Source organism: Hyaena hyaena, unplaced genomic scaffold, assembly GCF_003009895.1.
Source record: "Hyaena hyaena isolate Hyena2069 unplaced genomic scaffold, ASM300989v1 scaffold_218, whole genome shotgun sequence".
NCBI lineage: Eukaryota > Metazoa > Chordata > Mammalia > Carnivora > Hyaenidae > Hyaena > Hyaena hyaena.
In genome coordinates this window covers 1,887,259-1,914,631 of record NW_024080851.1, presented here as the reverse complement: position 1 = coordinate 1,914,631, position 27,373 = coordinate 1,887,259, and the positions used below count along the sequence as shown (strand labels likewise).

The following is a 27,373-nucleotide window of genomic DNA, read 5'->3' as shown; positions in this document are numbered from 1 at the left end:
TCAGTCTCAGGGTTGTGAGTTCTAGCCCCACATTGGCCTGGGGCCTACTTAAAATAAACTTAAATAAGTTAAATAAATAAATCCTTAAAAAAAGAAAAAGAAAAAGGAGCAAGATCCCCAGAAATAGGATAACTAGAGACTGTATTAGCTGGTTACAATCAGGGTCACCTGTGTTTGAACCCAGTCACTCATACCCTCAATGGAGGGCGACCTCTCTGGGGGACAGCAGGGCGTGAGGAGCACCCTCCCAGCTGCTCGGGGACCTGTTTGCCCTTTCCCTGCGACCCTGCATCTCGTATGGTCTTTCCACAGAGCTAGATGGCAGCCGTCTGCACTGGCTTCTCATTTCATCTAGAAAATCCTAGGGTTTTGCCCACACCCCAGGGCTTCCTGGGGACTTTGCTTCTGCCTCCCTGGCCCCTTCCAAAAGGCCGTTTGGCTCAGCACCAGGCCCCTGCCTGGTGACTCCATCTGCCCTTTGCTCAGCCAGACGAGGGCCTCCCGCAGGCTGGTGATGCTGAGGCCCCAGCACAAAGCAAGGCGGCCTGATCAAGAGAGGATGGTTTCTGGCCCAGCAGTGGCACTGACAGCTCGAAGCAAGTCACAAACACGGACAGGAGGAGATTAGAATCCGTGGTGGCAGCATGAGCTTGTGGTTTCATCACACAAGTAAGCGCGCATGCACACAGGCACAAACACACGGATGGGTACAAAGGCGCAGACACAGATAGATGCGGAAGTCTATACATGCAGACACGTAGGTGTGGGCGTACATACTTATACACGTTTCCTAGAAGTGAGGTCACTCCAGCGCAGTGAGCACACCCAGCACCCAGATCGTGGCTGCTGCTTTTTAAAAAATATTTATTTAGGGGCGCCTGGGTGGCTTAGTCTGTTAAGCGTCCGACTTTCGCTTAGGTCATGATCTCGCGGTTTGTGGGTTTGAGCCCCGCGTCGGGCTCTGTGCTGACTGCCAGCTCAGACAGAGCCTGTAGCCTATTTCAGAGTCTGTATCTCCCTCTCTCTCTGACCCTCCCCTGCTCACACTGTATCTCTCTCTCTCTCCTAGAAATAAATAAAAATATTTAAAAAAAAAAACTGTCTTCTTAAAAAAAATTTATTTATTTTGAGAGTGTGAGCAGGGGAGGGGCAGAGAGAGAGAGAGGAAGAGAGAGAATACCAAGCAGGCTCCATGCTCAGCACAGAGCTGGACGCCAGGCTCAAACCCGTGAACCGTGAGATCATGACCTGAGCTAAGATCAAGGGTCAGACACTTAACCGACAGAGCCACCCAGGTGCCCCTTGATCTTGGTTTCTTAATTCTATTCTCTGCTGAGGAACTAGAGCTGCTCAGAGAAATGTCTGGCTCCAGGGCTGGAGGAGGGAGAGCACAGGCTGAGCCTGGAATATCTTGTGTCAGGCAGCACATGCTCAGAGTACCGGGGGTGGGGGAGGCATGTCAAAGCGATGGCTCCACCTGGGGCAACATAAGCATCACCTAAGTAATGATAGCAACAGGTTGTAAGCCGCTGGATAGGATAAGAATGCGGGTATATCTCCTGAGACAGTCACACAAAAGAAAGGAAAGCCCAGTGATAAAGAAGAAATGACGACTCTGAAAAATGCCATTAAGCAACCAGCATAGTGATGACTGAGTCAAATGTCACCAGCAGAGGAAAGCTCACTGAGTGAGGTGAATGCGTGCCTAGTCCCAGAGTAGCGTACCACGGGACCACGTGTAGCATCTTCGACTTTGGGGCTTCCTGCTGCGGTTGCTGAGAGGACATGTTCCCATAGGGTCTCCACCAAGAATGCAGACGCTGCGTCTGGGCTCAAGGGCACAGCAGATCAGCCCACGCTGCAGGAAGAGCTGTGAAGTTCAAGTGAATCACACAATGGGCTGTGAGCTAACCACATGGATGCAGGATGTGCATGGCCGACACAGAGCTGCTTCAGAGGAAAGGAGATGGGATGTGAAGACGTGTGGTTTGGACACTGCTTACTGGGAGATCTGAATAGGCCCGTAGATCTGATAACAATATTGTGTTAATTTCCTGACTTAGATCGCTGTGTTAATTTCCTGACTTTGGTCGCTGTGCTGTGGCTATATAAGGGAATATCCTTGTGTTTAGGAAATATACCTGCAGCATTTATACGTAAAAAGGGCGTTGTGGCTGCAGTTCATGCTCAGATGATTCAGAAAGTTACACATACGCGCACAGTGACAGAGCCAACGTGGGAGGAGGGTACCAGGCAGTTAGGCGGCGGGTGGGGCACATGCTTGCCTGCCAGCTTTCCGACAGGTCTGAAATCATATCAAGGTAAAAAGTAAAAAAAGAATTTTTCAAATTGTCAAAATGTTTTTTAAGTGATCCAAAATGGGGCCACCTGGGTGGCTCAGTCAGTTAAGCATCTGACTTTTGATTTTGGCTCAGTTTATGATCCCAGGGTCTTGGGTTCAAGTCCCCCATTGGGCTCAGCACTGAGCATGAAGCTTGCTTAGATTCTCTCTTCCTCTCTCTCTGCCCCTCTCCTGCTCTCACGTGCATGTGCTCTCTCTCAAAAATAAACATTAGAAAAATTATGTTTATACAGTACTGCGGTCTGTTGAGGGTGCAGTAGCGTTATGCATAAAGACATACATACCCTAATTAAAACATACTTTATTATTATTATTTTAATGTTTATTTTTGAGAGAGAGAGACAGAGTGTGTGTGTGCATGTGCAAGCAGGGGAGGGGCAGAGAGAGGAAGACACAGAATCCAAAGCAGGCTCCAGACTCTGAGCTGTCAGCACAAAGCCTGATGCGGGGCTTGAACTCAAGAACTGTGAGATCATGACCTGAGCTGAAGTGCATGCTTAACTAACAGAGAACCCCCCCACGTGCCCCTAAAACATACTTTATGGCTAATGTATGCTAATTGTTATTTGAGTTTTCAGTAAGTCATAGTCACCGATCTCAGATCACCATAATAGATAAAATAGTAATGAAAAACTTGAAATCTTATGAAAATTACCAAACTGTGATGCAGACACGAAGAAAATGGTGCTGATAGACTTCCTCAATGCAGGTTTGCCCTAGACCTAGAATTGCTTAAAAAAAAAAAGAAAGCAACAGCTGTGAAATGCAATAAAGCAAAGTGCAATTAAATAAGGTGTGCCTGTGTCTGACACACACACAAACACATGCACACACACACACAGTGTGAGAGAGGAAGAGAGTGGGACAGATTTATTTTAAGAAATTGCTTGTACTGTTGTGGGTGTTGACAAGTCCAGTCTGCAGGGCAGGGGGAAGCTGGAGACGCAGGGAGGAGCTAATATTGCATCCCAAGTCTGGAGGCCTCCTGGAGGCAGAATTCCCACCTCCTTGGGCGACTTCAGTCCTTTTCTCTTAAAGCCTTCAATTGATTGGATAAGGCCCACCATGTTATGGAGGGTGATCTGCTTTATTCCAAGTCCCTGATGTAAATGTTAATCTCATGTAAACAACACCTTCACCATGACATCTAGACTGATGTTTGACCAAATATCTGGGCACCATGGCCTGGCCGAGCTGACTCATAAAATTAACCGTCACATAAGTGGTCTCCTGGACTTCAGTTTTTTCACTCCCCATTATGATGTGAGGATTCACCTATCGCCTTTCATCTGGTTGGAGTTAACTCTGTTCACTGCTATATATATTTCCCATGGTAGGAAAATGCCACCATGACATGGCATCAGGGCTGTGGCTGCTGTCATAAACAGGCTGGGGGACTCCGGAGATTGTTTTCCAGGGTGCGCAGATGGGGCTGTGGCTGTGGTAAACACTCGGGAGTGGCTTCCGGAGCTGTGGGGCCTGTGACTGGCTGAGTGAATGTTCTCAAGTCATTACACTGATTTTCCCCCTCACCATGTCTGCACCCCCAGCCCTCAGCTCCTCCAGCCCTTGGTGTTGCCAGCTGCCTGGAATGGATGAGACGCACTTCTTCTTTGCTGCCTTTACTAGAGTTTCCCTGATGAACAGGAGGGAGGTGTCTGTCTTCGAGTGTGCCAGCTCTAGGTGTCTCCTTGTGGGGGAAACTGCCTGTTCATGGCTCTTGCCCATGTTTCTGTCAGGTGGGGAACTCTGTGTATCCTCAGTCCAACTGTGCCCTCTTCTCCCGTTTGTGGTTTGTCTTTCCCTTTCCTTGGGGTGCTCTTAGTGATGGCCTGTATGCTGACGTGTCAGCATGCGGCAAACGCTGTAGTGTCTCCTGGCCCATGGCCATCGGGGTGAGACCCACCCTGATTCTAACCGAGTGGGTCAGAGAACCTCCAGTCGCTCCCTGGTGTCTAGAGGCTGCTGGATCTGAATGGGGAGTAAAGAGCGAGTTTATGAAGACAGCACGGGGCCACCCCAGCAGGACAGAGCAGGAGTGGAGGATGGGCTGGGAGAGCTTCTGAGCTTCTGCACACACTGCGTTTGGACCTGAGGGCCACCGGAGAGGGAAGTGGGCCCTGAGCCCCCTGTGTGTGTGCCGCGCCTTGGGGTCCAGGTGGGGGTCAGCTCCCTGACAGCAGTCACCGCACACTTCCTGTGTTTGCCCACCGCCCCCCCCCGACACCGAGGGGCAACGAGTGTCTTTTCAGTTGAGTGAGCAGTAAACGGATCCCTTTTCACTAGGGAGGTCACTCTTGGAGGGTGCCCAATGCTGCCTGGGCCCTGTTCACACTGGGCCTCAGGGACAGCTTGTGAACCTCGTGGCAGATGGTGGCCTGGGCTTTCACTGCTTGGGTTTCCACAGAGCTGTCCCCACACCCCAGCCCTGCGCCTGTTCTCCATCCTCATCATCTCCTCCTGCCTCCCCACTGGGATCCTGGCGGCCTGGCCTTCTCTCCTTGCCTCCCTGCTGCCCCCTGGCTATCCTGGAGAATGGTCACCTCCCCTTCCACCCCCCCCTCCTGGAGATCCCAACAGCCCCTCACATCTTGCTCATGGGCACTGACAGCTCTCTGAGCTCTAACCATGTTATCACAGGCTGGCCCTCTTGTCACCATCAGGTGCCCTCATGTGCTGTGTGGCTGCTGCTGCCTGTCCTGCTTCCATCCCAGACTGCATGTGGCTGAGACCCAACCCCAGCTCCCCTCAGACCGGGCCCTGCTGTCCCCACTGCTGGGCCATACCATCTGCCCCCAGGCACGTGCTGTGGCTAAACTTACCCCAAAATGGAACCCGACACTGCGGGTCAGAGCCACAGCCCAGAGCCTTGCCTATGCCTTCATTTCCGAAGCCTGGTCGCTTTCCTGTCTTCACAGCACAAAAGGGTAAACTCCTCTGGGTCCAGGGATTGCATTTTCCCTTTCTCTTTCCAATCTCTTAGTGTTTTCCTGCCTGCCCGCTGGGGTACCAGCCAGAAACCACCCTCACATCCTCCAGATGAGTCCTTCCAGGTTTAAGCCAAGTTTCAACCCAGGAGATAGAAATGCAGTATTTTTAAAGTAGCATTTATTAAAACCTCATTAAAATACTACAGGAAATTTAAAAATGAAAAAATGTGACCTGCCTGGGTGGTTCAGTCAGTTAAGTGTCTCACTCTTGATTTCGGCTCAGGTCACGGTCTCACGGTTCGTGGGGTTGAGCCCCTAGTTGGGCTCCATGCTGTGCATGGAGCGTGGAGCCTGCTTGGGATTCTCTCTTCCTCTCCCTCTCCCCTCTTCCTCACTCATGTGAGTGCTCTGTCTCTAAAATAAAAAAATAAATAAAAAATAAGGGGCCTGGATGGCTGTCTGTGAAGTGTCAGACTCTTGATTTCAGCTCCAGTCATGATCTTGTGTCGAGGTTCATGAGCTAGACCCCCAAGTCAGGCTCTGTGCTGAAAGTGCGGAGCCTGGGGGTGCCTGGGTGGCTCAGTTGGTTAAATGTCCAACTTCAGCTCAGGTCATGATCTTGCGGTTCATGGGTTCGAGCCCCGCATTGGACTCTGTGCTGACAGCCAGCTTGGAGCCTGGATCCTGTTTCGGATTCTGCGTCTCCCTCTCTCTCTGGTCCTCCCCTGCTCTCTCTCTCTCTCTCTCTCAGAAATAAATAAAACATTAAAAAAAAATTGAAAGTGTGGAGCCTGGAGCCTGCTTGGGATTATCTCTCTCCCCTCTCTCTGCCCCTCTCCCACTCATGTTCTCCCCCACTCCCTCTCAAAATAAATACACTTAAAAACAAAAGGAAAATGAACAATTTTATTTCACTGGATTCAAACATGATAGAATTGTGGGTGCCTTTTCCTTCATTTTAAATTTCCAGAGGCACCTGGCTTGCACAGTCAGTGGAATATGACTCTTGATCTCAAGGTTTTGAGTTTAAGTCCAACGTTAGGTGTAGAGATTATTTTTAAAATATCTCCGGGTGCCTGGGTGGCTCAGTTGGTTAGGCGTCCGACTTCGGCTCAGGTTATGATCTCACACCTTGTGGGTTTGAGGCCCGTGTCAGGCTCTGTGCTAACTCAGAGCCTGGAGCCTGCTTCAGATTCTGTGTCTCCCTCTCTCTCTCTCTGCTCCTTGCTCGTGCTCTCTGTCTCTCAGAAATAAATTTAAAATTTTTTAAAAAAAATACAAATAAGTAAGTCTTTATTTTTCAAAAAAAATTTTTTAAATTTATTTCTGAGAGAGAGAGAGAGAGTGAGTGCATGAGCAGCGGAGGGTCAGAGAGAGAAGGAGACACAGAATCCAAAGCAGGCTCCAGGCTCTGAGCTGTCAGCACAGAGCGCCATGCGGGGCTTGAACCCACGAACTGTGAGATCATGACCTGAGCCAAAGTCAGACGTTTAACTGACTGAGCCACCCAGGCGCCCCCTTTTAAAGTGTTTTTTTAATGCAAATAAATAAATTTTTAAAAAGACTGTACACACAAAATAAAAAATAGACCAGTTAGACTGCTTTATTTTCATTTTATTTATTTATAATTTATTTTTATTTTTAGAGAGAGAGTACGAGGGAGAAGGAGGAAGGGGGAGAGAGGGAGAATCTTAATCAGGCTCCGTACCCGATCCCACGACCCTGGGATCATGACCTGAGACCAAAACCAAGAGCTGGACCCTCCACCAACTGAGCCATCCAGGCACCCATATTTTTATTTTTCAAAAGACGTTTATTTATTTTTAAAGTAATCTCTACACCCAGTGTGGGAGTCAAACCTATGACCCCCAGATCAAAAGTCGCATGCTCTTTGGACTGAGCCAGCCAGGTGCCCCCAGACTTCTTTAAAACGTAAAACTTCCATGTACCAAGGGGCACTGTCAAGAGAATTAAAAGACAAATCACAGGATGGGAGAAAATATTTGCAGATCACGTGGCAGATAAGGCATTAATATCCAAAATATGTAAACAACTAAAATTCAACACCTGAGAAACAGCTGACCCGATTCATAAATGGGCACAGGAGTAGAGCAGACTTCTCTCCAAGAAGACACACAAATGGGGGCGCCTGGGGGGCTCTGTCGGTTGAATGTCCAACTCTTGGTTTCAGCTCAGGTTGTGATCTCATGGTTTGTGAGTTTGAGCCCCATGTCAGGCTCTGTACTGGCAGTCCAGGCTCGGCGCCAGCTCTGGCCTTGGCTGCGGGGCCCCTGGGGAGGTCTTCTCCCTTAGAAAAGGTCCCTGCCTCCCTTGGGTGACCCACCGCGGTTTGGCTACTCCACGGGGGGCCCTTTCCTCCTGTAGCCAGTGCATCCCGAGGGCCCACCTAGTGTGGCCCCGTGACCAGGACCCACGACTCCCCTCAGCAGAAGGTTTGCGCCCATCCGATGGGCAGCCGGTGAGCCAGGTGCCACGTTCTTGTTGTTTCAGGCCTTTCTGAGACCCTGGGCAGACCACCCTCTCCTGTGAACATGTGCCCTTTCCAGACGGGCCTTGAGCTGCTCGGCCTCCCCAAGCCCGCATGCCACGCCCCTCCTGTCCCCTCGGAAGCGGCTTTCAGACCCAGAGGCTGCCCCTGGTGGGTTCTGCCTGTGCCCCTTGCGTGGCCACAGCCAGCTGGGGTCATGACCAGGGTGGGCGTGCGGGTCTGCCTTGCTGTGGGGATTAACAGGGCCTGGCTGACAGTGCAGCAAAAGCAGGAAGTTGTGGGGTTTCTGTCTTGCTTTGTTCTCCCGGAAAGTGTATGGACTGTTCGGTGGCACGTCTTCCTGGTAAACTGAGGACAGGGTGACAGACGCCTGTGGGAACTGTGCTGGGGCGTTAACCCTGCTGCTCTGTGACAGGCACCCGGCGCAGTCCTGCCATATCTCCACTTGAAGGATGGTCCTGTTTGCTCAGCCCAGAGGATTTAAACAGAATGTGGTCATCCTCACTCAGATGTTTCTGAAATTTTCTTTTCTTTTAAAAAAAAAAATTTTTTTTTAGTGTTTTATTTCTGAGAGAGAGAGAGAGACAGCATGAGCAAGGGAGGGTCAGAGAGAGAGGGAGACACAGATTATGAAACAGTCTCCAGGCTCTGAGCTGGCTGTCAGCACAGAGCTCAATGCGGGGCTCAAACCCACGAACCATGAGATCATGACCTGAGCTGAAGTCGGACGCTTAACCAACTGAGCCACCCAGGCAACGCCCCCCCCCAATTTTTTCAATGTTTATTTTCTTTTTGTGTGAGAGAGAGACAGAGCACGAGTGGGGGAGAAGCAGAGAGAGAAGGAGACACAGAATTCAAAGCAGGCTCCAGGCTCCAAGCTGTCAGCACAGAGCCCGACATGGGGCTTGAACTCACGAGCCCAGGATCATAACCTGAGCCAAAGTTGGACGTTTAACCGACTCAGCCCCCCAGGCTCCCATTTTTTTCTTTTTATTTAACTTTATTTTTATTTATGTTGAGAGAGAAAGAGCAAGTGGGAGAGGGGCAGAGAGAGAGAGGGAGAGAGAGAGACTCCCAAGCAGGCTTCATGCTGTCAGCTGTCAGCACAGAGCCTGATGTGGGACTCGTACCCACAAACCGTGAAATCATGACCTGAGCCAAAACCAAGAGTTGGACGCTGAACTGACTGAGCCACCCAGGCACCCCAGTTTCTGGAATTTTCTGATCTTCTGTAGCCCATACAGGTGTTCTGGGCAAGAGTGAAGGCCCAGCCTGCTGCCTCTCACGTCCCAGGGTGCTGACCTGTGAAACATTGGGGGCAGCTTCTAGGGTTTCTGTCCATGTCCCTGACACCTGGGGCTGTCCCTGCTGGAGGCCTGATGGCCCTGGTGATGACGCTGGTTCCGTGGTCTCATGGCAGCTGGCTCGGGCCCTGCCACGTGGGCAGAGCAGCTCGGTGCCATTTACTATAAATTTAGGGGTAAATGGAAGATGCCTGCACTGACAGGACAGAAGTCACCCTGTCTCCCACCAGGCGCTCCAGCTCATGGCCGTCTCCTTCCAACCTTTTCCACGTGAGCTCACAGGGAACATGTTCTTCTGCCGCCTCGCTCTAGGCCCCTGCACCGCCTCTGCTCAGCTCACATGGTCAAGGCCTCGCCTGGGCTCCTGGGAAGGAAGATGAGGGCTGGCACATGGTGGGACACAGAGCACCTCCCCTGCGACTGCGCCAGAGTCTCTAGAAGGTTCTGCTATATTCCCAAGGAAGGGTTGAGTGTGCTTCCTGGTGTGGGCAGGGCCTGGTCCCTGCTGGGGCCCGGAGTGGGGTATGCAGAGGACGGTGGGGCCATCTGTGCCCACCTGCGGAGCTGTGAGGTCTGTGCACCTCCTGTCTGGCCGGAAAGCCGGCCATCCACTCCACGTGTGACATGAACTTGCTCTGGCTTGCAGAAGCACCCCGGTGACTGCCCGAGAGTGGTCCGCCGCCCACATATCATCTCAGGGTGTGCACTCCCCCCCAGCAGACTCACGGGCCCAACTCCAGCTCGCAGGCCACACATGGGGAGACCCAATTCAGGCTCTCACCTAGAGTTGGATGGCGGCTTTGCGCTGATAAGTGATCTCACTAGTGCTCCAGACACATGTCAATGAGCCACTCCGATATTCCATAGTTCAACCTGGGCCCAACATAGAAAAATAAAGCTTTACTTTTTTTACTTATAAAGAAGTGGCAGAGTATCCTGAATATATAAAGAGCTCTTGCAACTCAATAATAAAAACAACCAACCAAGTTCCCCGCTTCGGGACCTCTGCTCACCTCATTGCAGGGAATAGCCTGGCCTGACAGGCTGGCAGGTACATTCTTCAGGCACATTTCGGGGCCCTTCTATGTGGGAGGTGGAGGCTTCAGGAGTGGACACCCTCTATGAGAGCACTTCCCGCCCTCAGTGGGACGGCTCAGCTGGTCAGGACACAAGATGGCACAGCTGGCCCCTTCTGTGGAAAGAGGGGTCTTCACCCGGCTCCTGGACCCTGGGGACTGGGCCCCTCCTGACAACCCATCCCTGTGGCCGAGCCCCTTGCCTGTAAACTTGGGGTCCATGACACTGACCACACAAGCTGATTCTGAGACTTCGCAGGACAAATTGGCTTACCACGCCGGACCCTTGCCCGGATACACACTGAGACAAATATGTGGATTTTGTTTTGATAGCGGCTCCTCCAAACCAGTTGTAAAAGGACCTTGGGGAAAGCTGACCAAGTGTTCCATGACATGAAGGAATTATTACACATTTTGTTAGTTTTGATCATGGCATTTGGTCGGCTAAGAAAACACGCTTCGTTCGGAGAGGTGCATGTTCGGGATGAAATGGCGTGGTATCTACAATTAACCTGAAAATACATCAGGAAAAATGGAACCAAATGTGGCAAAATGTTCATGGTTCACTCCGAGTATGGAGTGCATTCTTCTTTGTAAGTAACATTTTTTTTTTCCAAAAGTCAACATGAAGTCACCCAAATCTGGTGGTCCTACGCATTCACGTGATAAAGATGTGCGAGACTATTGGAGAGAAGCTCACAACTTACAACAGCTCATTGGCTGCACTCAGGGACACGGAAAGACATGCAGACACCGGTCAGAAAGCTTAATCTTCGTTTCAGTTACCTATCATGGTGCAAAAAAATCACCACTAAATGTAGTGGCTTAAAACCAGCAACGCTACTGCAGACTGCCGGTCTGGCTGGAGGTCTCTTGCTCCCCTATCTCGTCTCTGTCTCTGTGTCTCACACTCTTCCCAACGTGGCCCCTTGCCATGTGTTTCTGGTGTCTTAAGGCTCGGGCCTGGAGATGCTCCCACCTCTTCTGGGGGCCAGTTTGGACTCTGGGGAACCCTGCTTGGATGCAGACATCCACTCAAGGGCAGAGGGGACCGACGGCCTGCTCCTTGAGGGGCAGCAAAGGCTGAGGGCCATAGTCCCGTCTGCAAGCCAGGGCCTCGGCTGGCATGGCTGTGGGGCATGGCTGTGGGGCATGTGTGCCTGGATCTGCCCCACTCGGCACACGATGGCAGGTCACAGAGCAAGATAAAGCTAACACTGACCTCTGACCTCGGCAGGTGTGGGGCTGAGTGTCGTTTGCAAAGCGCTTCTTATATGACAAATAGGAGGATTTGTAGGACGATGTATAACGTATGTGAATAGCCCGATGTGAGGTTTGCATACAGGAAGTCCAGCACCTTCCCCTTCCTGGCCTGTCTCCCGACCTCTCTGCTGGGATCTCAGGACCCTGGAGCCCTGAGAACCAGCCCGGCAGCCATGACCTTGTTTGGAGGCTAGAGAAACCGCATTTGGCCCTGCACCTCCTGCAGCATGGGGCAGCCCCCAGAAGGGCTGTACCCTCAAATGTGTCCAGGTGCTGTGAGAGGCTCCATGAAGTTTTTCCTCCCTCACAAAGCCCTCTCCTCGACCAAGGAGCTGGGCCGCCACAGAGAATCCGGAAAGGAGCAGGCTGTCCTGAACCCCTCAGCCAAGCCAGTCTACAGAGGGCCAGGACCACCCGCTGCCCAGAGCAGCTTAGATCTCGGGATGCCAGGGGACCTGAGCACCCTTCACTGTCAGCTTGCTCTTCAGAGAAGGGCTGGCTTGTCCCGAGGCCACCATTACTGGGGACACACGCAAGAACAGGCTATGTGGGGGTCTCCGGTCCTCCAGGCTGGGCTCCCAGGGTAGGAACAGCCTAACACACCCACTCTCCTAGCAGGGGGCAACCTGCCTCATCCCCTGGGGAGGCCTCAGAAGTTGTGAGTCCTTCAAGGAGGCCACGGTAGACACATGCCACCCTCCTTTCACACCAACCTGGCACAACAAGGTGAGGGTGCCACCCAAATTTAGTGAGTCCCAAAAGAAAGGGGCCTCCTATGGAGTGAGATTTCCAGGGGGGTGAGGGTGGCAGGGTGGGGCAGGGCTGGGGCGCTGAGGGGCTGGGGCCAGGCTCTACTGCCAGAGAGGAAGGAAGTGTGTCTACCTTCCTCTGGTAGGGCTTCCGAACAGCCCCAGACTCAAGATCTTCTGTGTCCCTCCTCCCAGGATGCCCACGTCCGCAGGAGACCCGGCAGCTGGGACAGTGTCTGCTGGGCTCAGCCACATCCCTGCCCCAAGGTGGCCCTAGGACCCCCAAGCTTCCCCATGGCCCAGTAGGAACAAGGCCAGGAGCCTTATGGGAGGGGAGATAGGAAAAGGGATCCCAGCTTTGGGGAGGAACACCCTGGGACATAAAGGGCACCGTTTCCTCCCGGATTGTGGGCTGCATGTCCAGGAGGTCCCGGGGAGAACGGGATCATGCGGCCCCACCAGACCCGGCCCCCAGGCCTCCTCCTCCAGGTCAGTGACCACAGAGAGTGAGCGGAGGACACTGGGGTGACGTTTGCCAAGTTGTTGGCGGCTGTGTGGCGGTCCACCCACAGATACAAGTCTCGCAGGGCAGAGACACGCATCCTTTATTGTGCTGCGTGGCGCTGGCCCGGAGGCAGCCCAGATGCAGCGCCGGGTCAGCGGCTGGGCCAGAGGAGAGTGTAGGCCCCACGGCTGCAGTGGAAATCCGGCTCAGGCTGCTCGGGCTTCGGCTCCACCGACACGAGGCGCCGGGCCCCCCGCTGGCTCAGCGGGATGCAGTCGGAGACGCGGACCTCCAGGGTGCACCCTTCCCTGAAGCCGGGGCAGAGGGTGGGAGTGGGAGAGGTCAGAGGCGGGGCAGCGGCGCAGCCCCCCACCCCAGGGCCCTGGGACTCACCCCTAGCAGTGTCCCCCCCCTTCCCCCGCCGCGCCCTGGGACTTACCCTTGGCAGTGCGCCGCCAGCACTCCCACCAGCTCCCCTACGCGGTTGTCCAGTGGCGGCCGGGAGCGGTGCAGACACACCACCAGGTCGTCCTGGCCCCGCGCGTGCAGCACCACCAGCTGGTCCCGCCCGCTGGTCACGCTCAGCCCGGTCACCTGCATGGCAGGGGCTGGGGTCAGGGGAGTGGTAGGCTACCACCACCGTACACCCCCGCCCCACCCGGCAAACCCCGCAGCTCCCTGGAGTCCCCAGGCTCCCGCTGCGGCCCGCCCACAAAGGGAGGGCTGGCCCAGGGCGAGAATTTGCTCCAGGACTTGCTCCAGGACTGGGTGGAATGTTCTCCATGGGGGCCTCTAATCCACTGCCCTGCGGCTCTGCACTGAGTGGGCTGCCCCCCCCCCCCCCCCCCCCCCCCCCCCCCCCCCGCACTGAACCTTCTGCTATTCTCCCATTACATCTAATTGGCGCCAGTGGCATGGCCAGCGCACCAGGTGGGCCCCCACGCGGTTACAGCACCCCCCCAGAAGCAAGAGCATGGTGCAGGGGAGACAGGGGTGCAGGGAAGAGGGCCCCATGGCGCAGCCCCTGCCCTTCCCACCATCCTGAGTTGATGCTGAGCGCTAGAAAGTTCAGGCCTTCCCAGGCAGGCACCAGGAGCGGGGCCCTGCAGACACCCCCACCTCACCCCCACAGGGCTCACCGAGGCCAGGGGCACGGCTCTCATCACCCGGTACTGATGGCCAGGGTCCAGCTTGTAGAGGTGCCGGTCAGTGAGCAGGAGCGCCCGATCCTGTCTCTTGTTGAAGCGATTCACCTGCGGGACAGGCAATTTGGGGGTCCTGTCGAGCCCCAGGGTCTCTTCTCCCTGTGCCCGTGTTTTCACGGACTGAGGGGGATCTAACGGCTCCAGAAACCTCTGCCCTGGGCTGTGGCTGCCCCGGCCCCATGTCTCACCTTTCGGACGTGGCTGGAGAAGAGGACAGTCCTAAAGCCGTCCTTTTCACGGAGCGCCTTCAGTCGCTGGGCAAACAGGCCAGAGGCTGTGGGGTTGTCGGTAGCCTGAGGACAGATGGGGGCGCCTGAGAGGGGTCCTTGGGATCCGCAGCGAGTCTGGTGGATCCACTCCGCTAGCCTTCACCTTGGAAGCTGAGTTAAGTAAGTGAGGCCTTGTGCAGCCTCCCCTGGGTTCTCTGAGGGTCCCTGCACTGGCCCCAGGGTGTAGGCAGGCCTGTGCCCTCCGCTGCTGCCCATGGGCCCAGAAGCTTAGAAGGCAGTGGCTGGGTGGGACCAGGGAAAACTTTGAGCCCCTGGCCTTGGTCCCTTGTAGAACGGGGCCAGGGACACAGCTCCCGGGGCCTGTGTGAGGGCCGAGGAGAGCCATGGCATGGGGTGCATGAGCCTGAGAAGGGGATGGGGGGTACAGAGGGCAGAGGAGGAGGTGCTCAGTAAAGCCCAGGCCAGCTGGTTCTGGGTGGAAAGCTGAAACTTCAGAGGCGAGGGGCAGGTGGAGGGACTTGGCCCCCAAGCCAGCTGGATGGCCAGGCCCCGGGAGAGGACATCTGGGGTGGACGCTGGCAGGGGCTAGCCATGAGCTTGCATCAGTGGCCAGCTTCACAGCCCCAGCACTCACAGAGGACAGGTAGTCCCGGTCCCAGGCCCGCCGACAGCCCCAGTCCGGCCGTAGCTCCTGCAGGACCCCCATGGCGGCCACCTTGGCCTTGATCTGGGCCATGTCTGAAGGTGGGATGTTCTTCACCAGCTGCCGGGCCCGCCACCTGAAGGGAACCAGGTGGTCGGAGGGTCCTCATCCAGGTCCTACCCCCCCACCCCCAACTCACACATACGGCCTCTACCCTCTTTCCCCCATGGAACATGCCTCCCTGACTGGTGCCGGCTGCCCTGCATCTTGGCCTCCCTGGTCTGAGCAGGGAGGTTGCTGGGCCCTTCCTCCCAGAGAACTCCTACCCGGCCTTCAGTGCCCGCTCAGATGCTGTTTCCCGCACTACCTGGTGGCAGCCAGCCACCCACCCCTGCAGGCCTTCGGCAAGGAGACCTGGGGCTCTACTGACAACCGTGGGGGTGTGGGGACCCAGCCAATGTGCACGGCCTCCTATTTTCCCACTGATGAAAGGGGGCCTGCATTCAGTGGGTGCTAGCTGAGTGGGGCAGAGCTCAGGGGCAGGGCAAGGGCAGTCACCTGCAGAACAGCACCCGGCAAGTGTCCTGGAAGGGCTGCAGCACCGCAGGGGGTGGCGGCCAGACCACGTCCCGGCCATACAGGGGGGGCTGCCTCACGGCCTGGAAGCGCCTCTGCAGCTCTGCCAGGTGAGCGCGCACCTTGTGCTTCCGGAACCAGCGCATGATGGTGTAAACGGCCCGGAGTCTTCGGCAGCGCCGTCTGGCCAGCGTACCGCGCCACGCCTGGGGGGCCGGCCAGGCTCTCTCAGGCCCAGCGGGGCCCCGCCCCCTCCACCCACAGCCCACTGCTGGGCAAGGCTGAGCTGTCCGGGACGCCCAGGGGCAGGCTGCTTCCCAGGTGGGCACCCGGCCCTGCCTGCCGGAACCTCCATCTGACCCCTGGGAGTGCTCCCGCAGCACACTCTTAACAGGTGCTTCCCCCCAAAGAAGGACCACACTGAGTTGGCCCAGCACTGACCTCCATCCCCCAGCAGGCCCCAAGATGAGGGGTGCCCCAAGAATGCAACCATTAAAACCTAGATTGAAAATTCCACAGCAGGCAGCCCAGACTCAAACACACAGAGGACAGGACAGCAGTGTGGACAGCCCTGGAGATGGTGGGGCTGCAAGGACCCAGTGTGACCCTCCTAAGTCCCATTTCTGTGACAGTGCATTGTGGCTTGTTCATAACAACGGTCCCTATGTGTTAGGAGAGATAGCAAAGCTAACAAATGCAGTGTGTCATCACTGCTGGGTTTGTAAAGATGAGAGAAGGAATAGCAAGACACTTGTGGAAACCTTGAACTCAGCTTGCGTGTGATTTAGATACATAGATGATGTTCCGTCAGCGTTAGGGTTCTTGTCTGTAAGGTCAGCATGGTTCGACATCCTTGTTCTTAGTGTGTGTGTGTGTGTTGAAGTATTTGGAGGTGTCATTACTTTATAGGATTCAGGAAAACAGAAATACACATGTATATGAGGGCCTGAAGGTGGGTGCAGGGACAGACCACAGAGATGGGGTGGGGGCACACCACATAGCAATCCGGGTGGACAGTGAATGATCATAGAAACCTTTTGACTTTTTTGGGGGGGCGCCTGGGTGGCTTAGTCGGCTAAGCGTCCGACTTTCGCTTAGGTCATGATCTCGCAGTTTGTGGGTTCGAGCCCCGCGTCAGGCTCTGTGCTGACTGCCAGCTGAGAGCCTGGAGCCTGTTTCAGAGTCTGTTACTCCCTCTCTCTCTGACCCTCCCCTGCTCACGCTGTCTCTCTCTCTCTCTCCTAGAAATAAATAAATAAAACATAAAAAAAAAAATAAAAAAAAAAAACCTCTTGACTTTTCAGTAGGTGTGAAATGTTAGAAAGGGAGAGAGAAGGAAGAACCCCTGTCCTTTGGAAACACGTCCTAAAATGACTATAAACAAAATGATTTGCTTAAAAAGCACTGAGAAGGGGTGAAGGTGTCTGCAGAAAACCACAGTGGCCACAGGGTGACACGACTGATTCTGGGGAGTAGGTGGGGGACTTTGGAACACCAGCACACATGGTTTTCTCTGGGTCCCAAATCTCTCAGAGTAAAGAAGAAAAAAAGTAAAAAGAAAAGGAAGGTAAAAAAGAAGGAAGCCAGATTCCTGAAAACCTTGTTTTGGGTGCCTGGATCCATCTGGGCCTGAAGCTGATGGCTCATAGGACTGAGGTGAACTGAACCACAGCCACACTTTTGCTTAAGTCAGTTTTTAGTTCTGGGCTGTCTCTGGCTGAAGGGGGTTCCTCTGGTGCCTGGAGGTGTGCCTGTGGGCCCCTCGGTGCACACCCCCCCCCCAACTCCAGGGGGTGCACACCCTCCCCTCCCATCCCCCCAGGTGCATACCCCCCAACTCCAGGGGGTGCACACCCACCCCTCCCCACCCCCCGGTGCACAGCCACCCCTCTCTTCCCCCCAGATGCACACTCCCCCCTCCCCTCCCCCCCAGGTGTACACCCATCCCCCCACACCCAAGTGGGCATCCGGTGGGGCCGCACCTTCTGCAGCAGCAGCACAATGATGGGGATGAGGCGAGCACGGCTCTGCTCCAGTGTGACCAGAGTCTGGGGTGAGCGGATGAAGAGCTTGCTGTGGCCAAAGGCCACATCGCCCTGCAGCCCGTGCTGCTCCAGGAGGGCGCTCGTGGCGGCCCTGTCGGAGCCCAGGAGGTGATTGGGCCACGTGTACTCACATGTCATCTTGTACCTGTAACGCGGGACGGGGCAGGAGGCACTCACTCGAGGGAGAGGCGTGGAGCCACCCCAGCTGGGCTGACACACCCAGCCCATGCCATCGCCCTAGGTGCCACTCCCTCTAGCCCACGCCCACCCTGCCCTGTGTCCCGCAAGGAGCCTCACTGTCAGTGTCCCATGTGTCGGGTCCGAGGGGTCCTGGCTGCCTCTGGGACCCTCCGCCCACCCCTCAGACTCCTCCCTGAAGCCCGGCCCGTGGGGGACAGACACTGGGGACTCGGGGCTCCCAGAAGCAGGGAGCAGTACCTGAGCAGGAACCGAGGGTAGGGCTGGCGGGAAGCAAAGCCGGCCCTCCGGACACGCACGTTCTCCAGCAGCCCCAGGTACGCGACCTGGTGGCGACAGTGGCCCTCATCCAGCCTCCCAGCCACCTTGTCCTCGTTGGGCTTGATGCAACGGACATAGAAGGGCTCCTGCCATGACAGGAGATACTCAGGGAGACCAGCGTCAGCCCCATGGCCCCTGGGCAGGTGTGCCCCCTGCCCCCTCCCTGGCTGTCTGGCAGGGGTCCTGCCTGCCTCCCTCTTGCCTCTACAGAGGCTGGGCTGAATGTCCAGTTGTTCTGTGGCTAAGGGGGCTCTGGTGTCCTCCTGAGGTCCCCTCTGACTTTGAGCTCCGCTAGAAGCTGCTTTCCTGTCCCTATGGGCCCCGCCCACCCACCGGGTGGTGGGGACGGGCAGGAGGCTTCAGCCCAGCCCAGGACATGTCATCAGCACTGCGGAGGGTTCCTGTTGGCTGGTGGGGGTGGGGGTGCAGCTCACAGCAGGCAGGAAGCGAGCACCACCTTCCCCAGGATGTGCAGATATAGGGGGCCAGTTTGACGCTCAGGCACAGACAGAAGGCCGTGCACAGATCCAAGGTGGGGGCAGGGCAGGGGACAGTACCTTGGAGGCCAGGTTTTCCACCAGGGCTACCATCGAGTTCTTGAAGAGGGTGCCGGCCGTCAGGGGGCGCTTGGTCACCTCTGTGATGTCCTGCTGCCCATCCGGCCACATGGCCCGCAGGGTGGGGTCTGAGCTGTGGACACAGGCCACATCCCCAGCCGCCCTCTGGAGGGCAGCCCCGCCCCAGCTCTGCCACTGGTAAGCTTTGTGGCCTTGGTGTTAGACCTCAGGCTGACATCCCACACGGCTGGTGTCAGACCTGGGTGTCTGAAGGCCCTTCCAGCTTGAAGCCCTGGGGCTCCGCCTCCAACTCCAGCCCACACACCTGTTGTACAGCAGCCGCTTGAAGTCCTGGAAGAGGTGGTCCCTGTTCTTGTCAATGAAGCCCTCCACCGAGTACCTGCGGGGCAGGGGCTGGTGAGGGGCCTCTGAGAGCCCCAGGAAGTCCCCACCCTTCCCTCCCATACCCACACCCACTCCCTTCCTCCACCAGTCTGAGAGTCGCCCTCCAGGAAGATGAGTCGGTTGTTGTGACCACGGCATGGAATCCTGGCTCTAGCAGATACATGCTGTGTGGCCTAGGACCGGTGACTTAACCTGTCTCTGCCCAGACACACATCACACGCTCAGAACAGCGCCTACTGAGTTTCCCTAAGTATCAGCGGCAGTAGTTAAACCAGGAACTTGAGTCATTGGTCTGTTTGGACTCTGTAGCACCAAGAACCTCAGATTCACTGTCTTGCCCTTTGATGACAAAGGCCAGAAACCGGCTCAGGGCCAAACTCTGGGCTCCACCTGGCGCTCCGGTGAAGGCTCCGGGCATGAGGTCTGACCTCAGGCTGCACTGTCCTCTCTGCTTCTTGTCCTTGTGAGGGACACAGCAGACACTTGTGGCTTTCTCTGTGGGCCATCTCAAGTCCCATTCAGGATGAGGTGAGCGACAGGTAGTCATAAAAATATCATGGAGACTTCTGAAGGGCTCCGCAGGCATTAGTACCAAAGGTGTTGGAAACACAGACTCTTGGGCACCTGGGTGGCTCAGTCGGTTAAGCCTCCGACTTCAGCTCAGGTCATGATCTCATAGCTCGTGGGTTCGAGCCCCATGTTGGGCTCTGTGCTGACAGCTCAGAGCCTGAAGCCTGCTTCAGATTCTGTGTCTCCTTCTCTGCCTCTTTCCTGTTCGTGCTGTCTCTCTCTCTCTCTCTCTCTCAAAAATAAACATTTTAAAAATTAACAAAAAATAAGGAAAGACAGACTCTGTCGGGTCTGCGCCCCACCCCCACCCGCCCACCTGCACCTGGAGGGAGGCCACCTCCATAGTAGTGTGCCCCTCCCCCAAGCACCAGCATGGTGGGGGGCCTAGATGAGAGCATCTTTTAAAGCTTCCAAAGGATTCTATGGTGCAGCCAGGACTGAGAGCTCTGATCCTAAGACCTCCGTCCCATGTGTTTCACTTGGGCGTGTGCTGACAGGCACCTCTGGAGGGTGTAAGAAGGGGAGGGGGCCTTACGTGACGTCCCCCGCATAGTGCTTGATCCGGAAGTCTCGGCCAAACTCCATGGTCTTGTCTGTGGGGCAGAGCTGGGGAGGGGGCGGGCCAGGGTCAAGGCACAGGGCCGGTGTCTGTGTAGGGGACCACCCCCGAGGGGAGGCCCGGCCACCAAGATCCCACCAAGACAGGACGCATGGTGCCTGTGGGGCTCAGCCTGGGGACAGCTGGGGGCAGGTGGGGCGGAGTAGCACCTGGCGGCTGGTGTAGTGTGGGTGGTGGCGGTGGTGCGTGTCCAGGCTCTGCAGGAAGATGCGGTCGGTGATGGTGCCTGCGGCACTGCAGGCTTCATCCAGCACGGCCAGCACGCCGCGGTGTGGCCGCTCCACCAGGTCCACGATGGTGGCGTTGTTGAAGTACTCCACCTGCAGAGCGGCCTGGCCGGCTCAGCACCCCGGTGGTCCTCAGTGTCCCAGGGCCCTTGCGCACCAGCCCACGCATCCGCCCCCCTGCAGCCCTCGAACACGCACCCCTTGGTCCTAGCACCCACCCCGCGGCCCCGGCACTCACGGTCTGCCAGGCGATGCCCTCCCGCTCGTACTCCTCCTGCTCCTGCTTCAGGATGAGCTGGATGAACAGCTGCTGCAGCTTCTCGTTGCAATAGTTGATACAGAACTGCTCGAAGCTGCGGGCGGGCAGAGGGCCGGGTTGTTATACCCCGCCCTCGCCCTGCCCTCCTACATTGGGGTGCTCGCTCTGTGTGCAGAGAGCCTCTGCATCCACGGTGGGTCCCTCCCCAGTAGCTCCCCCGAAGTTCCCCGGAGGGGCCCCCCTGTGGGGGTGTATCTCCTGTTGCGACCTCCAGCCCCCCCAGCTCATGCATGCTCTAGAGTGGATTTGGGAGTCACAGCCAGGGGAAGTGTGCCTCAAATCTTGCCTTCTTGGGTGCCACTGGATGGGAGGCACAGCTGAGGCACAGTCGGGGGGCTAGGGACCAGCTGGGGCAGACGGACGCTATCACGCCTCCTGCTCCCTAGCCCCGGGGAGCTCCGTGGGACTAAAGTGGTCCTAGAGGTTGGGGTCAGAGCATGGATGCAGTGGTTGGGCCACCCACCTGTTCACAGGGAACACCTCGAAGCCATAGATGTCCAGTACGCCTATAACTGTGTCCTTGCCGTCACGCCGGGGGTCCCGGTCTCGGGGTTCCATGACACAGTTGATCCGGGTCACCACCCACTCAAATAGTCGTTGGTACACTGCCTGGGGGGAGGTGAGCAGCTGGGGATTTGAGCTGCGTCTGTCCTTGCCTCCTACAGGAAGGCCTCCTGGGTGTCCCCGCCTCCCTCTCGGCAGCTTGCCCCCAGAGTACCTTGGCACAGGCGTCCCGGGCATAGCTGGCCTCCGCAGCCGTGTGGCCTTTCTCAATGAGCTCCCTGCCTCCTGAGGCCACGGTGCGGGACAACAGGCTTCGCATCACCGACTCCTGGGGCGTGGCTGTCAGCTCTGCCACGTGGTCCACCAGCACCTCCTCAGCCACAGCCAGGTGCCCCTTCTCCAGCCCGCTCTCCTCCGTCTCCACAAACTCTATGTTTCCCTGGTGATGGTGAGCAGTGACAGTCAGGCTCCCCGTGACAGATCCCAGAGGAGCCTCCCTACATGCCATGCCCAGGGAGAAGGAGGGATGGCATGGGGGGGGGCATGGGGCCCCAGATGGGGGAATGGCCCACAGTGCAGAGAAGAGCCTTCTCCAAGGCTTCCCACCAAGAACATCACATCTATGGTCCCGTTGCGTCCTCCTGCTCCTCACACCGGCTCACGGAGGGGCTTAGGGGGGCTGAGTAACTGCCCAAAGCCACATGGGCCTCAAATGACAGAGGAAAGAGGCATCTGCAGGACGCTCAGCTTTACTGAGCCTGCCAGACATGGACTGGCTGGTTGCAGGCCTGACCTACATGTGTGGGAGCACAGGACCCCCAGCTAGGGGAGGGGGGCACCCAGGCTTCACAGGGCTGGACTGCCAGAGGCCAGTCTCCTCCACCAGGGGCAGCCCCAGGACACCATGTGGGCCAGTGGCCCCTCAGGCCCTGGCCAGGCTCACCAGGTGCAGTATGGCAGCCAGGATCCGGTGCACAGAGTCCACCTCCTCGGGGCTGAAGCCGATCACCCGCATGGCCTCCATCACTGCCTGGTAGTGGCACCTCTCGTCACTGTCCAAGGGCTGCAGATGGAGGGGTTTAGCCTCCTGGTACCACACTGAGCCCCCATATCTCCCATGCCTCTGACCTAGCCCACCTGCTTAACCCGCTGCACCTCTCCCCACGCAGAGCCCCCAATGCCTCCCCATGGATCCCCACTGAATCAGGCCCCCTGAGGTCTTGCCACCAGCCAGCACCCAGGGCCCTCCCATGGAGCCCCGCCCCCACTCCCACAGAGCCCCTCCCCTACTCACATTGAGGCCTGCTCCCTGCCGGGTGAAGTTGTACAGGGCGGGGTTCCTCTGCAAGTGCAGGTCTTCCAGCTGTGAGTCCTCACAGCCCCGCAGCACCTGGCGGTCAGGCACACCCCTCCCTCAGTCCCTCAGAACGCCAAGGACCCCCCCCCCAACAAACGTGCAGAAGGACAAACATGAGGAAGCTCAGTGACAGTGTGGACACTGCTCGAGTCCAGTGGTCAGACACAGTGTAGACATCACGGGAGGACGGAGAAATCCTACTTCAGTGGGTCAGAATAGCACAGATGCCACCAGTATCCAGGCAGAACCCACTTCACTGGTCAAATGCAGTGTAGATGTCACAAGGTACAGGGAGATCCCACGTCAGTGGGTTAGATATGGTGCAGATACTGCCAGTGTCCAGGCAGTACCCACCTACTGGGTAAGACTGGTGTAGACTTGGTGCCCTCAAGTCCAGGCACAACCCACCTCAGTGGGTCATACACAGTGTAGACACCACCAGAGTCAGGGAGATCCAACATGAATGGGGCAGACATGGTGTCCACCACCACCGTCCAGACCATTCCCATCTCAGTGAGTCAGAGACTGTGTAGATATGCCCATGTCCTGGGAGGTCCCACTTCAGTGTTCAGGCATGACATAAACACCACCAGAACCCAGAAAGATCCTCTCCAGAGGGCCTCACCCAGTGTAGACACCCCCCTATCCAGGGTGTCCATGGAGATCCCCCTCCCAGGGAGGGGAGGGGACTGGTGGTGTCACAGCAGAGGGGAGGCAGGGAGGGAAAAGGGCTGTGGATGGGACCGTCGGAAGGGCTTCCTGGGTGCCTCCACACATCTGCTTTGGCTCACCTGGTAGAAGGCGTGGAAGTTCCGTTCGCCCACGTGCTGCTTGAGGACCCGAGACTGAGAAGAGAAGGGCAGCTGGGCTATGGCCTGGGCAGTGGCCCCATGCAGGGGACCCCTCCCAGAGCCCCCAGGCCCATGCAGGCAGAGTGGGTGAGGTGGGCCTGGTACAGAGGGTGCCCCCTCAGAGCTGGGGACCTCCCAGAAAGCTTGCCCTGTCCCCGGGCCCAGGCAGCAGGGCCCACCTTCTCCAGCAGGGCCCACCTTCTCCAGCAGGTAGCTGTGGATATGCCCCCCGACAGGATCTCCTTTGAAGTCGAAGTTGATGTCCATGTACTTGCCGAAGCGGCTGGAGTTGTTGTTTCGGTTGGTGCGCGCATTCCCAAAGGCCTCCAGCACGCAGGTGGACTTGAGCAGCACGTCCTTGACCCTGGGTAGGGTAGGGGGCCAGGCTGGAGGGTGCAGATCGGGCCGGGCAGCCCTGCCTGCAGCCTACCATCATGTGGGCTGGGAAGGCCACCTGCCAGGTGCTCTCAGAAGTGCACCTCCTCGCCTCCCAGGCACCTGCAGCCCACAGGGAGGACAGCACACCCTGCCCTGCACCTCCAGCCACAGGCTGGACTTCGCCCCCAGCCCCCCGAGCCCCACCTCGGCCCTCTCTACAGGAAGAGCCCAGGAAGAACCAGGGCTCTCACACAGGAAGTTGCTCCCACGTGGTCCCACCAGTCACAGCTGGTGAACAGCTAGCCAGCAGATGGACGGGCAAGCCCTCATCTGGGCCCAGGCCCTTCCTGACCATCTGGGCAAACTTTCCCTTCTGTGGGGTCTGCCATGAGGGGCCCAGCACCTGTCTGTTGGCCCTGTGCACTTTGCCTCTTCCTGTTCCTGGTGGCGGGGTACACCCTGCATTGGGCCCTGCCTCTCCCGGGTTGAGAAGGACTGGCGGGTCACCTGGACCCCTCCTGAGAGATGAGCCACTGAACTGGGCCTGTGGCCAGGCTCAGTTACAGGTCTTCCCCTCCAGCGTGACACCCAGGGCCACCCCTGCACCAGCCCACCCTGCTCTCACCTCTCCACCTCTGCCCTCTGGCTGGGGTTGGTGACAGCAGCGATGTACTGCATGATGTGCTTGCTGGCCTCTGTCTTCCCTGCCCCACTCTCCCCTGCCAGGCAGATGGAGAGTCAGACAGAATTAGCAGCCGCTCTTCTTGACGGGTTCCCTGTGCCGCCGCCCCCCCCCCCCAACCCCAGGGTCCGGGGAGGCTGCCTGGGCCCTGGCGACAGGGCAGGTACCTGAGATAACAATGCAGGTGTCCCTGGACCGTCGCTTCATTGCCCTGTAGGCGGCGTTGGCTACAGCGTAGAGGTGGGGCGGCCGCTCATAGAGCTCACGGCCCTGGTACTTGGCGATGGCTTCAGGCCCGTACAGTGGCAGCTCCTGGTAGGGGTTCACTGACACCAGCACCTCGCCGATGTAGGTGTAGATGCGGCCCTTCTCGAACCTGGGTGAAGCCAGGCCTCAGTGCTCAAGGGCTGGGGATGCACACCCAGGTGCTGGGGCCCGTGGGCCGCTGTGGGAAGCCTTGGAGGGCCCTGGCCCACCCCAGGGCTGAGAGTGGGAAGAGGGTGCAGGGTGACCTGAGACTTCCCGATGCCATCCTGCTGGAACCCCACCCCCACTGCAGGGTCATGTTGGGATCCAGGCTGCTCTCCGTGCGGGTCCCAGGAATCATGACCTCCCGTTTTATGAAAGGCTGGCTTGCCCAAGACCACACTGGGCAAGGTGGAGCCCAGTGGTTTAGGTCTGAGAGGAGAAAGGAGCTGGGAGGCAGAGGGAGGGACCTCGGGCCATTTCCGTCTGGAGGCCCCCGCCCAGCCCCACCCAGATGGCTGGGACTTGGGAGGGGCGCAGGGAGAGGGCCTGGGGCTGCAGCGGCTCCTCCCCCGGCACATCCTCAGACTTCTCAGCCCTGACCGCTGAGATCCTGGACCTGGATCCTTCCCTCTCTTGACTTTTTTGCCCTGGGAGGCACCCGGGCCACCAGCTCCCGCGCGCTGTCTGGGACCCGCCCTGCCCTGGTGGCTTGCGGGCCGTCCCTGTCAGGGGTTCCTCTTCCTCAGCTGCCGCCTTGCCTCAGTAGAGGGAGTTCCCCAGCTCAGCTCCCTCCACACCCATCATCGCCTGACCTGCCCCCTGCAAGCCGTGTGGCCAGCTCAGTGCTCCATCGTGAAAATGGAGATGGGAATGTCCACCCATCTCTCGGGCTAGGTCATCAAAAGGAAGTGAAATTTTGCTTAGCCCTGAACAAAATAGCTCATCTCCTGTCTTCTACCTTCAATAACGGTGCCGGGCGGGGGCGCCCCCAGCTCTATAGCCTCCTTCTGCTCCCCCTGGCCGTCCAGCTGTCCGGGTCCTGGTGGCCACCCCATCTCCCTCTCCCCTCGCTCTTGCAGGGCAAGTCAGACCCCATGTCACTTCTACCAGCCATGCCCTGCAGCACCCCACGCACCCCCAAGCGACATCTCAGCTGCACCCTGGGATAGGGCCTGCCTGCTTCCCTCGGGGGCCCCAGGGCCCAGCACAGCCCCCCCCCCCGCAGGAGGGGGACTGTGTGCCCTGTCAGGGGGCTGGCACCTGCCGGTCCATGCCCGGCAGGAGGGGCAGAAGGCAGCCAGGCTGTGTGGAAGGCAGGGCTCTGGGAAGCCAGCCCCAGCACTGGCTGGCCACCCTGGCCCTGGGAGGACTGTCCTTCGTGTGCCCCGCCAGGTCCCCATGCAGTCACCCAGACAGTGGTCCGTGTGGGTGGGTGGGTGTAAGCCCACCTCCCCCTCCACGTCCTGGGCTGTGAGACCAGGGAGCGTGGAGGCAGGAGAGGGGGACCTGGCATGTAAGCCCACCTCTCCACCCGCCCCCCCCCCCACTGACGGGAGACCAAGGAGTGTGGGAGCAGGAGAGGGGGACCCAGCGCCTGCGTCCACCTGAGTTTTAGGTTTTCCATGAAGTCCTCCATGGTCACTTGGTCCAAAAGCACGAAGTCGGCTTTGCCGCAGTCAGGGCCTTCCTCGTCCATCCTGCCGGCGGGAGGCACCCGGCCCAGGTGGCCCCGACCTTCCTGTGCAGAGAGGCAGAGGGGAGGGTGCTCGGAGCAGGCCCTGCCCTCCTGGGCCGTCTCCCCAGGCGCGTGTGGTAAAGGAGGAAGTGGGTTCTGGCCCCAGGGAGGGGCTGCCCTCCCCCCTTGCCGCTCCCTCCTGAGAGGGGCTCTGACCCCTGCTTCCTGGTTCCCGCACCCAGTGGGCGGGCGACTGATAGTGGAGGTGGTGGGTGCTCTGGAAGGTTCCTGCTGGCCTCCTCAGTAAGCTCAGACCCTCCGTGGTCTCTATGGCCACCCCTTGGCCCAAGGAGGGTGGGGGGGTCACCCATGGCTTCACGTGGTCCTGACTGCCAACCCTATGTGTTAACTCTCATAGCTCAACACTAGGTGGTTTTTAGAGTGGGTACCTTGTACCTTGATAAAAATGGGGAATGCTGATGCCCAGGCCTTGGGGCCGGGGTCTATAACAACATTCTTCAAAGTGTGCAAGGCCACACCAGGATATAAATGGCAAACCCATGTCAGACTGCACCGCAGGGCTGATGGCCTGGGAACCTCGTGCTGAGGCTTGGGGAGGGTCGTACCGCAGGAACCCTGTGCCCTCGCATCCCCCCGCCTGTCCCTTCTGTAGTACGGATCAGGAATAGCAGAGAGCCTCTAGAAGCTGCAGACTGCCTGGTTCAGATTGGTCTTCAAACGGTCTCCCGGACAGGTCTCTCGGCACCGGGCCTGGCATGAGGCCGGAGTATCAGCCAAGAGCGAGTCATCCATATGCTTTCGGGGGCCTGTACTCAAAAACCAGTCTGTGTAATAGCTGCCTTCCAATGAACCACCTTCTAAACTCTGCAATAGTCGACATGGAAATTATAGGCTTTCTTTGCCCCTCAATCGAATACAGCTTAGTAAGGCTGGGAGGTGCTTATTCAAATGGTTGACGAAACTGGGCATGGGCCCATCTCCGCTTCGGACCTGTTGGCCTGGCCCTTCAATCTGGACAGACCTGGTGCTTTTGAAGGGCTTTT

General features: G+C 57.5%; 1 protein-coding gene across 1 annotated transcript; it reads right to left on the bottom strand.

Annotated features, from left to right (window-relative positions):
* Positions 1-12,782: 12,782 nt before the first annotated feature.
* Positions 12,783-26,427, bottom strand: MYO1G (myosin IG). The gene is made up of 22 exons (XM_039242997.1): positions 26,239-26,427; positions 24,553-24,761; positions 24,329-24,422; positions 23,524-23,689; positions 23,266-23,319; positions 22,412-22,507; positions 22,061-22,180; positions 21,332-21,556; positions 21,077-21,222; positions 20,533-20,647; positions 20,217-20,387; positions 19,984-20,054; positions 18,799-18,873; positions 18,474-18,606; positions 17,836-18,002; positions 17,335-17,542; positions 15,335-15,558; positions 14,768-14,912; positions 14,092-14,196; positions 13,838-13,951; positions 13,138-13,292; positions 12,783-13,006 (listed from the first exon to the last, which is right to left on the bottom strand). Exons 1-22 carry the CDS (start codon positions 26,328-26,330, stop codon positions 12,850-12,852), a joined length of 3,042 nt encoding a protein of 1,013 aa, XP_039098928.1. The 5' UTR covers positions 26,331-26,427; the 3' UTR covers positions 12,783-12,849.
* Between the last annotated feature and the right edge of the window lie 946 nt (positions 26,428-27,373).

Bases quoted from the DNA above. Each gene is read 5' to 3' on its own strand.
- MYO1G (XM_039242997.1), bottom strand. From the start codon at position 26,330: ATGGACGAGGAAGGCCCTGACTGCGGCAAAGCCGACTTCGTGCTTTTG. The intron at 20,648-21,076 runs GTGGGTGGCCCA...GCCCGCCCGCAG, and splicing joins GAGGTGTTCCCTGTGAACAG to CTTCGAGCAGTTCTGTATCA. The intron at 15,559-17,334 runs GTGCGGCCCCAC...CCGGCCCCCCAG, and splicing joins TTGTGCTGCTGCTGCAGAAG to GCGTGGCGCGGTACGCTGGC.